At 45.9% G+C, this 11,148-nt stretch overlaps 1 protein-coding gene and 1 long non-coding RNA gene across 2 annotated transcripts; one reads left to right on the top strand and one right to left on the bottom strand.

Annotated features, from left to right (window-relative positions):
- Positions 1-1,602: 1,602 nt before the first annotated feature.
- Positions 1,603-5,044, bottom strand: egr2b (early growth response 2b). The gene is made up of 2 exons (XM_073027236.1): positions 4,359-5,044; positions 1,603-3,911 (listed from the first exon to the last, which is right to left on the bottom strand). The coding sequence occupies exons 1-2, from the start codon at positions 4,516-4,518 to the stop codon at positions 2,827-2,829; spliced, it is 1,245 nt and encodes a 414-aa protein (XP_072883337.1). The 5' UTR covers positions 4,519-5,044; the 3' UTR covers positions 1,603-2,826.
- A 3,300-nt stretch (positions 5,045-8,344) lies between these two features.
- LOC140715069 (uncharacterized) lies at positions 8,345-10,947 on the top strand. The gene is made up of 3 exons (XR_012096053.1): positions 8,345-8,478; positions 8,595-8,690; positions 10,631-10,947. It is a non-coding gene; the product is annotated as an uncharacterized lncRNA (long non-coding RNA).
- The last annotated feature ends 201 nt before the right edge of the window (positions 10,948-11,148 follow it).

Genomic DNA, 11,148 nt, shown 5'->3' with positions numbered 1-11,148 from the left:
GGGATGGTTCATTGAGCTGGTATTGGGAAGTGATGGTGTGGCTTTGCTGGTATTGGGATTAATGGGGTTCAAAGCAGGAGAGGGGTAGTATTGCGGGCTGATAGGATGTTGGGGTTATGTGGAGTCTAAGCAGAGGTTAGTGGCTAAGCTTATATGTGACTATTGATGTGCATTGCGACTTGGACTTCAACTTAGTTTCAAGGAGGGCTGGGGGAGAGGATAGCCGTCTTACTCCCCATTACCCACCACTAATTTCTCAGTCCCCGATTAATCACCAACACCAGCAGCACGCCACCTCGCTCAAACACCAGCTCAAGTTCCACCTCCCTGCACAGTCCGCATGGACCACCAGCAAACTTCATCTCCCAACAAGACTCCACCGCCACCAACTAGCGTAAGAACTGATAGGGGACAGAGCAGGTGACGGGGGTCAAGTCAAACCCCACCTCCAATATCGATGTGATCTCCCCTGCCGACAGAACTTGCGTTCCTTGCGTCGTGGTTGTGAGAACGTTTCCAAGCAGGAGCTGGGCCAGTGGGTGATTTATTTTGATCTAGAGCTAATTCAGCTCCAACGTCTTAAAGCGACTCGTCCAGTTATTATTTTACCACATGGGGGATAAAAGGAAATCATTTTGCTCCACAAAGCCGAAATGTGAGTTACTTTCGACTGGCGATCGTAGCAGGTGGATAAAACAATTTGAAGGAGAATCCAGATATTAAGTCAATTGATCTGGAGAGCAGAAGGCTTCTAATTACTTTGTCCAGTGCAGATTGTCAAACAAAATCAGAACGGCGGGAGATGTTTTGGTTGGCTGGTGCCAAGGCTGCGCGTCCTAAAGACCCAGTTTTTAGCCCTGTTATGGAAACGGACTGTTCGAAAGCAATTCAGAACTATCTGACTAAACAATCTTTCGTGACATGTTAAAAAGAAACTTCCCCAAGTATGCCCCATTTCTTACTTTTTTCAGTTAAGCTTCTAAGTGAGTTACGTGGGGTAAGCACATTCCAGAGCGACCCTATTATCTGCACATAACGGAATACACATCTATCAGCCTGCATATTCGCCACGTTTCTGGAAGCTAGTGGCTGCTGAAGACTAGGGCGCCTCGGCGACTTATTAGACACCAAATGGAAGGTACATAATCGGTTGTTGCTGCTGTTGGCTTGGCTCATTGGCGCACAATTGCCTCTGGATCACACAACCCCGTGAATGCAAGATCCCTGCCTGATCTGGGATCCACAGTACAGGCTGACATTTCATTGTAGTACTGAGGGGACTGGGGAGTTCTGGATAAAAGGTCAGAATTATGGAATGATTCTCAATAGAGAGAAGTATTGGGTCAGTCGTATCTGTACTAACCACTTAGATCCATTGCTTCTCTCTTTACCCCTCTTCAGAAACAGAATTAGGTTTAATATCACTGACGCATTTCGTGAAATTTGTTCTTTTTCATTAACCCAATTCTTTTTTGTAAGTTATTATTGACCCCGCTTCATTGTCTTTAGACAGTACATTTCAGATCAGAAAAATCCGAATGGCATATAAGTGATTCATTTCGAATGCAGTTTATGAAAACCCACACACACACACAATATACATATTTTGTAAAATTATATTTACATCAATATAACCATAAAACAGTAAAGTTTGACGGGAGCAATTAGTTCAATTTTCACCCAGTTAGTGGTTTTACACCAATACATTAAACAATTGACAGGTCAGCATCAGCAACATAAGAATTATTCACACTCTTTACAACCAGAGCTTTGCTACAAAATATGAAACACTTGGAAATATTAGCACAAAACACGTACAAAAATATTTTCTAAAAAATTCCATATTAATTGGCAGGAATTGAACCGTTTCGCCAGCTTGTGAAGGTTATTGGCGATTTCACGATTGCCATGGTCAGTCTTTAAGGCCGGATATTTACATGCAGACATATAGAATCGTCCACAATAAACAAGGCACCAAAAAATCTCAGCATGCAGAGTTCAAATGCGAAAGTACAAAACATCCACTTGCGATTTAAACTAACACGGGATAAAGTTGTCTCTCAGTATTCTCTGATCCGGTTTGAATTCTCTAACCCCCTTTTTCCTTTGGGCGTCGGTCACACCACTAGGAAAGAATTAAAATATGAATTGTTTGCTGTACTAAACTTAAGGGTTCAGCAAAAGGAAGCTTGTTCCTGGTTATGCTTATCCGATTAGAGAGCTTTTACATTGCTTATCATGCTTAGCTTTTTTTTTGTTGTTGAAAATATTAGTGACCAATAAAAAAAAGTGCCGAAGCTAATTTCCTCAGAAAACATTCGCTGCCTTTTCCACAAAACATCCCTTTCCTATCTTGCACACAAGTTCCCCGCGACAACACCTTCTCCGCCTCAAGTCCCTTCCCTCCAAGGTCGTTTTCAAGCCACCTCACGCCGGTTGCATGTTTAAGTGGCTTTGGAGGGAAGGCTGTGTGTGCCCCGCCGAACTACGGTGAGGGACTGGCAGGTGGCACCGATCGTTAATACGGCATGTGCAGTGTCCTGACTACCTTAGCCGTTGTGGGAAACCAGAAAACGTGTGCTGCAAAATAATACAAAGAAAAGCCGAGATAAAGAAAAAAAAAGTCAATGTGCTTTCCCCAAAAGGTCTTCAGGGGAGAGGGGCGTTCTCATGTTCTTGGAGACGAAGCTGGAGGAAGTAGCAAACAGTATGTCAAGGAACTGTCAGAAATTCGGGTGCAATCTGCCATAAATACTCTGTCTACGCCCTTAGGTGCTTTGCCTTCGGGTACAGTAGTGTCATTTCTTAGCGGGTTGTGTTTCCAGTTTAGACTGTTCTGGGCGGACAGAGAGGCAAAGGACTGCTGCCACTGCAGAGAGGTCCCACAGAGGAACTGGCCGCCCTCTCGCTGGCCAGCTTCTTCTCCTTCTGCCTCAGGTGGATCTTGGTGTGCCTCTTCCTCTCGTCGCTCCTGGCGAACTTCCTGCCGCAGAAGTCGCAGGAGAAGGGTTTCTCGCCGGTGTGGGTGCGGATGTGGGTGGTGAGGTGGTCGCTCCGGCTGAAGTTCCTCATGCAGATGCGGCACTGGAAAGGTTTGTGCCCCGTGTGGATCCGAATGTGCCGGGTGAGTTCGTCGGAGCGAGAGAACCTCCGGTCGCAGCCCTCGGCCGGACACGGGTAAGGTCTCTCGTGCACCGGGGTCTTGCTGGGGCGGTTTGGGTATTTCCTGAGCCTGATGGGCCGGAGAGGTAGGTTCTGTCCGCCGTATGCGCTGGGCAGCCGGGAGCCCTCCCCTGCCGGGTTGCCCAGGGTGAAGTTTCTGATGGTGGAAAGCGGAGTCAGAGGCGGTGCCATTCTGCCGGGTTCCACGGGGCAGGAGAAAGGCTTGCGCTCGGTCCCCGGGTGCAGGTCCCGGTGCGGGTGCTGGGGCTGGAAGATGCTGCTATAGTCCGGCAGGATGGGGAATAAAGTGCTGTCTACCATCGGTTTTGGAGAAGGGTAGGAAGGGGGAGGAGGGTACCCGAGGCTGCTAGTGGAGGTGCTGTAGAAAGAAGTCGGGTCCTGATATATCTCCCCGCAGGTGTAAGGAGGTGGCGGCGAGTACATATGCTCCATCTCGTTCTGACTCTGCGCCATCGTGCAGCTGAGGGGACTGGAGAGCGGGTTTGGAGAAGCCGTGGAGGAGGAGGACGACGATGAAGAGGAGGACGATGCGGGGATTCCGAGGACCCCGGCGCTCACGATGATACCTTCAGGATTCCAGTTGGGACTGGCGCACTGAGACTCGATGGAAAATTTGCCTGTGTAGCCAACAGTCTGTGTTCTGTGTGCAGAGGGTAGGTGGTAGCTGCTGGGATAAGGTAAATCGATCGCTCTTTTGTCGCTGGCCATGTCCACGTTGATTATTCCATCTGAAAAGTAAAAGACAATCGTTGGCGCCTGAAGGATGCAACGCAGAGTTTCACGTAGGTTTGGAGAAGTAACTACAAGCGGAGGTGGGACTGACAGGGCGCACCTGAGACACAACCCCTTCAACAAGTAAACAGGACCCACCAAACACAACAAACTGGATGCCAGACTAAACAGCTCACCAAACAACCCCACATTCCAAGATATTTAACTTAAAAAAAATAACATTACGGCACATTCTATTTTCACGTCGGGTTCACGCGATTTTCCTGGTTAATGATTTCTAGCGCCCGCGAAATGAATGAATGAGATGGAAAGTCCGGTAGCCTCTGCGCTACTACACAAACTGTTGCATCAAACAAATGAAGATGCGCGGGGGGTTACCAGCAGCGGCCGCCCTCCCTACAAGTCGCGCATACCGAATAGGTGCACGGTGCCAAGTTGCTTACCTGAGGCCATCTGCTCATACTGTGCCATTTCCGGGTTAGGGAAGATAGTGACGGACGCGGGCATCGAACTGATCTCCTCCACGGGGAACATGCTTTCGGGCAGCTGGTGGAAGAGATTTCCGAGCGGCAGCGGGATTTTCTCCACCGTTTTCGCTGTCATCGTTTGTTTTGGCCGGAATTCGGATCAAAATGAAAACTTTTCTCTCTCTTTCTTCCTCTCCTCCTGCCTCCAGTTATCGTTAGTGTCAGTGGTGAAGCCGGGCTATGTCAGTGTGGGGTTGCCCTGATTCGGAAAGCCTAAGAGGCAGGGCTCTTTCCCCTGCCGCTTATTAAATGTTTAGCTCCCTTAAAACTGCTGCTAATCTCTGCCACTTCTCTCACACTCTTTCTCTCTGCTTCAGCCTCCCTCTCTCGAGCTTCATTTACTATTTATCCCGACCCAGCGAATGCCCCGTGACGTAAGAGACCATATATGGATGAGAGAGGAAAAGGGCTGCGACGCGCTAGCGCGGGTGTGCAAGACGCCAGCGCTGCCCCTCCCCTCGGCGCCGGGTAGGGAACAGTCCCATGGGCCCGGCCAGCACTCGGGCCAAGAGCGGAAGGGACAAATCCCACTCCCTCCTTCCCCTCTCCCCATTCCTGGGTTGGCGATGCGCTATTGCTAACTGAATACTTCTGCGCGGCCGAGCATTTCCAAGAGTTAAGAGAGGGATTCCGGTTGCATTTGGCTGTCCATGTATGGCGAGAGGATCCGGCGGGAGACGGGGCGGGCTAGAGAACGCCTCCGTCCCTCCTTTTCCCCATATTTGGCGTGAGATTCCGGAAAATAAGTCACGGAAACTCAAAAGCCACACTAGCGACTGTGAGACACAACACAGTGAAGCTGACCAGTGGAAGGAATGGGAGACCACAGTGCGGCTCCGTACAACCGCCGCTCGGATAGCTGACCAGAAATTATTTAAAGACAAAAAGCGAAATTAATTTATGTGCATCTATATCTCAGGATAGTGATAATTTTTATTTCAGTCGATTCATTCCACACTGTCCCCTCGCTCCCCTTGATTTATAAACATTGGTTTGGGATTGCGGAGGTGGTGGCATCTGTGAAGCTTTTTCGCTTTGAGCAATTTCGATTTCAAAATTTTTCCACAGTTTTCATTGCATAGGGATTTTTGCAGGGCGATTACTTCTGTTTCTACTTTCGCGTATCTCTCCAATCACCAATATATAAAATGCTTTAAGGGTAGCGTGACAGTGCCGTTGCGAGCCGGGCGGCGCTGCTCTCTTCACAGTCTGCTTCCGAACTGTCCCGCGCGATAAGTTTTAGACAGGGAACACATACGATTGAGTCAGCATTAACAACTTGCCAGAGAATCTCATGTTCCGGAAACAATTGTTTTTAAGGGAACAATTGTACACCCAAATTTCTCATTTGGTTATACAAGCAGTGTAAGTAAGGAAAAAATGGGACAATGTGGATTGTCCTTTCCAAACAATTCTCTCTCTCTCTCTCTCTCTCTCTCTCTCTCTCTCTCTCTCTCTCTCTCTCTCTCTCTCTCTCTCTCTCTCTCTCTCTCTCTCTCTCTCTCTCTCTCTCTCTCTCTCTCTTCCCCCCCCCCTCTCTCTCTCTCTCTCTCTTCTCTCTCTCTCTCTCACACACACACACTCTTGTCTCTGGTTTATACTGCCTCTGTCACGCATTTTCACGTGTTAACTCACAGCCGGCCACTTCATTCCCTTCAATCTGATTCAGCCCTCTTCCTGCAATATTCATTGTAGGTTCTCCCGACCCAAGTACGCCGTATAATGTGTTTACTTCCCTCACTAACATTGTTCCTGTCTTCCTCGATGTGATCTTGTAGTATCCCTTCTTGTTATTTATAGGGCATGGATGTGAATTTGTAGGGAGTGGTTGCAAGGGTGTAGGTGTGTGTGAGTGTGTTTGTGTGCGTGTGCGCGCGCGCGTTGGACATTATGAAGCATTTTCTGTGTCGGGATGGGACTCTTCACTTGATTCCAATATCATTCCCAAGTTATCCACATGAAACAGCGGAGTTTGATCCGAACCACTGGCCGCAGTCTCCTGCTCTCCTGCAGGTTGCTCTGAATCCGGAAACAAAGTTTCTTCATTACTAATTTTGGCACTACAATGATTCGAAGATTAAAATTGCCTGGAAATCATGAGAAATCACAGCCGAGTTATACCACAGCCCGTTTCCTCTCGTAGCCAGGGCGTCACTTTCTCGATGCGGTGCTGTGACCAAAATTCTGGACTCTTGATTCCCATACACTTCTCCTTTCACCCCCACAACGAAAAACAACGCTCTTCAGTCTTGAAACCCGCAACTTATTACACAAGAGCAAGATTTTGAAAAAAAGTAATCAGAATGTACGCAGGGTTTGGACTTCTGCTCTTTTAATTGCCCAGCACATCAGTCCAGTTACGTTTGTTGATTGAACAGTGTCTAATCTATTGTCAGTCCTTACTTGGACCTTATTAGATATTGTATATATTCACGGGTTACTACCCTCTGTATGTCACGCTTTAAATCTGTTTTTTATTACTGCTCCTCTGTTTTTAGTCACAGATACCTATTAATATTTTAGGATGTGGGCTGCATTCTCCCTTATTCTCCCTTGATAAGTGAGAGGCAACAAAGGAACTGGAAATCTAAATGACTTCAGATGTTACTTTTCTCTCTCCACAGATGCTACCTGACCTGAAGGGTATTCCCAGCATTTTCTATTTGGTTTGTCCCTGAAAAGGTAATCAAACATAGAACCTAGAATGTTACAGCACAATAAGGCCCTTCAGTAATATTACATCAACCTTCTAACCTGCTCCAAACTCCTTCCCTCCTACATAACCCTCCATTTTTCTATCATCTATGTGCCTATCCAAGAGTTTCTTAAATGCTCCTAATGTATCTGCCTCTACCATCATTCCTGGCAGTGTGTTCCATGCTCTCATTAATCTCTGACTTCCACTCTATATTTTCCTCCAAGTACCTTAAAACTCTGCCTGCTTGTATTAACCATTTCTACCCTGCAATAAAGTCTCTGGCTATCCACTCAATCGATGCCACTTACCTTTTGTTCATCACTCTCAGGCCAGCTCTCATCCTCCTTTGCTCAAATGAGAAAATCCCAAGCTTGCTCAAAACTATCTTCATGAGACACACTCTTCAGTCTAGGCAGCACCCAGTTAACCTCCTCCGCACAGCGAGCCACTTTCCTTCACCGTGCGGTCCAGGTGAAAGAACTCTCATGATAGCTTTGGCAAAGAGTTCCAGCATTTAGAAGCTGCAATGATGAAGAGACAGCAATTATGTTTCCAGGTCGAGATGAGATGTCACGTGCCTGAAGTCTTTATCCATGGAAGGTTCTTTCAAAATAGCAAATGCAGGTACTGCCATATATTTTGTAAATGGTACACTTTGTAACTACAACGTCAGAGGAAATTAATGCTTAATGTGACTGAAGTGGTTCTGATGCAGACTGACATCTCTGGGTCGTAGTAGGTTCCCTGAGTATATTCGAACAGGATTGGGATGTCCAATGGAGAAAAATTCCAGCATTATTCTCTTGACTTGTGCTTTGCAGAAAGATTTATGTGTTATTCTATGGTTACGGAATACTCACCAGATCTTGAACAAAGTCAAGTGAAGTTATGTGGCAGACCAGTTGGAATTTTTAGTCAATAGTTACCTTCCCTTCTCCCCCTCCCCTCGCCCTACTGGACATTAATGGTGAGGACTCGGGGATGGTAACATCATTCAATTTGTAGCATCTTCTGTCACTTTTCCTACATTTGGAAGCAGGGCTGCAACAAGATGGAAAACATAATCTACACACTGAACTTAATCATTGTACATGCTTTCACTCCCTGGTCAATGCAAATCCCTGAATGTGGTTCTGAAGAGAGTCAGCACTTAAATGGCAGCAAGTCTCATGCACGGCAAATCCTAAAATCCTGCATTTACTGACAGATCTGGAGCACAGTCTTGCTGATATCTCCCATCACTAGTCTTGGGTATCACTTCTACGATTCTTCAACAGGTGCAGGGTCACTGTTTCCAAAGGCAATTGCCAGGCTGCTGAATAGGAAGCAAATGGAAAGGTATCCTGTTATAATTACTTAGTATTAATTTACTTTTTAAAATTAGTTAATTGTATTCTTAGTTAACCTTATTTTAAATATTATTTTATAATTTGTAACATATTTATTCACTTTAGATAAATGTCCTAAAATGTCGGGCCCAAATCAGAATTGCAAGAACAGAATACTGAGTTGCTTTGTGACAGCATGATTAGTCCTCCACATCAGCCTGGGTAAATATGAACAGAGAGCGCCTGCGAATTACAGTCCTGGACACCGAGACCAGCCCAGGAACCTCAAACCTTTATTCCTTTTATGCCTTCCTGTGTTCCTTTTCATTCCCATAAAATTTCAAACTTTTCTCCATGTTTTCAGAATCAGACTCAGGGTTGCTATCACTGACACATGTTGTTATGTTTGTTGCTTTGCAGCAGCAGTACAGTGTGAGACATAAAAATGACTATCTATTGCAATAAGAATATATTTAAGAATAGGTAGTGTAGAAAGAGAACAGAATAGTGAGGTAGTATTCATGGATGGCAGAAAGGAAGAAACAGTTCTTAAAGTTCTGAATGTGTATCTTCAGGCTCCCGTACCTCCTCATAATGAGAAGATGGCATGTTCTGGGTGCAGGAGGTCCATCAGGATCAATGCCAACTTCTTGAGGTATTGCATTTTGAGAACATGTTCAATGGTGGGCAGGATAGTGCTGGCTGAGTCTATAACCCTCTGCAGCCTTCTCTAGTACTGTGCATTGGTGCCCCCATACAGACAGTGATGCAACCTAGCAGATACTCTCCACGGTACATCTGTAGAAATATACCATGCTCATTGAATCCTCATAACCTCACAGCCTTTATTCTCTATGGCTCCCTTCCATTTTTGGTAATCTTAGTCTCAATATTATCCCTTTGAGTAATGCAAATATAGTTACTCCTGTACTACACAGTATTCTTCCTTTCACTACCTTTGAATAATTTCTTAAGAGACACTGATCAACAGTCATACAGCATATGACAAACCCTTTGGCTCACCATTTGCTTGATGGCTAACAAGTGCCTTTAAAACCATAGGACTTTAAGACATAGGAGCAGAATTAGGTCCTCCCTCATTCTTCTAAACTCTAGTGAGCACAGGCTCAGTGCCATCATACACCCTCCAGATATTAACCCATTACTGGAATCTCCACTAGACCCTGTGCAATGACAGCCCATCCTTTCTTAGATATGGGGCCCAAATTGCTCATAGTACTACAAACGTGGTCTGACCTATCATACTGATCCCATTTTCCAGCTCTTGGCCTGTAGCCTTCTATGCCATGGTGATTCAAGTCCTTATTAAATGTTGTGGGAGTACCTGCATCTTATATTCATTCAGGCAAAGTGTTCCAGATTCCAACTACCCTCTAGGTGAAAACAAACTCTTCCTTACATGCCCTCTAAATTTCCTCTGCCACCTCTGAACACCTCTGTTAAGAGGAATAGATTCTCAATATCTACCCTCTCAAACCCCTCATAATTTTGTATACTTCAGTCAGGACACCATCAGCCTCCTATGTTCCAAAGGAAACAAACCCAGCCTTTCCAAGTCACTCTTCATAGCTGAATCACTCCAGCCCAGGGAATAGTTCTAGGGAATCTCCAGTGAAATGAAATCCTTCCTATATAGTGTTGATCAGAACTGCACTTATCTCTTATGTAGTTGGTAGGTAACCTCCCTGCACTTACATTCCATGTCCTGGTTACTGAAGGCAAACATTGCTTCTTAATGACCTCAACTACCTGCTATGTTGCCATCAATGTATGCCTATGAAGGGTCTTGGCCTGAAACGTCAACTGTTTATTTCCCTCCATAGATGCTGCCTGACCTGCTGTGCATTTCATTTTATTTGTTGGTCTGGATCTCCAGAACTTACAGAATCTCTTTGTGTTTAGTACAATCATTACCTGTGTTCCTCACTACACCTTAGATCCTACCATTCATTGTTTATCTTAGCCATAGGCAGTACCTCACATTTTCTAAAATTAAATTAAATTTACCTTTTCTTTACCCATCTTACCATCTCAACAACACTGTTCTGTACCCAAAGTTCACTGTGCTCAGTATTAATAACACCACCAATCTTTGTGTCATCAGCAAACTTAGTAAGAATGCCTCCTGCATTTTCATCCAGGTCTTTACCATCACAGGACTGAACGACTACAGACCTGTCGCACTGACATCCGTAGTCATGAAATCCTTTGAACGCTTGGTGTTGAACCACCTGAAGACCCTCACCAGCAGCCTGCTGGATCCCCTGCAGTTTGCCTACCGGGCAAATAGGTCAGTAGACGATGCAGTCAACCTGGGACTGCACTATATCCTGCAACATCTGGATCGTCCTGGGACCTATGCTCGGATGCTGTTTGTGGATTTCAGTTCGGCGTTTAACACCATCGTCCCTCATACCCTCTGCTCCAAATTGTCTCACCTTACTGTGCCACCTGACCTCTGCGATTGGATTTACAGCTTCCTGACCAACAGAAGTCAGCAGGTAAGGATGGGACTGGTCACCTCGGATATTCGAATCACCAACACCGGCGCCCCCCAGGGGTGTATCCTCTCTCCACTGCTGTTCTCCCTCTACACCAATGACTGCACCTCCTCCAACCCCTATGTGAAGCTTTTGAAGTTTGCAGACGACACTACCGT

Source organism: Hemitrygon akajei, chromosome 23 (genome assembly GCF_048418815.1).
Source record: "Hemitrygon akajei chromosome 23, sHemAka1.3, whole genome shotgun sequence".
NCBI lineage: Eukaryota > Metazoa > Chordata > Chondrichthyes > Myliobatiformes > Dasyatidae > Hemitrygon > Hemitrygon akajei.
The sequence above is the reverse complement of the archived record's forward strand: the minus strand, read 5'-3'. Positions and strand labels throughout refer to the sequence as shown.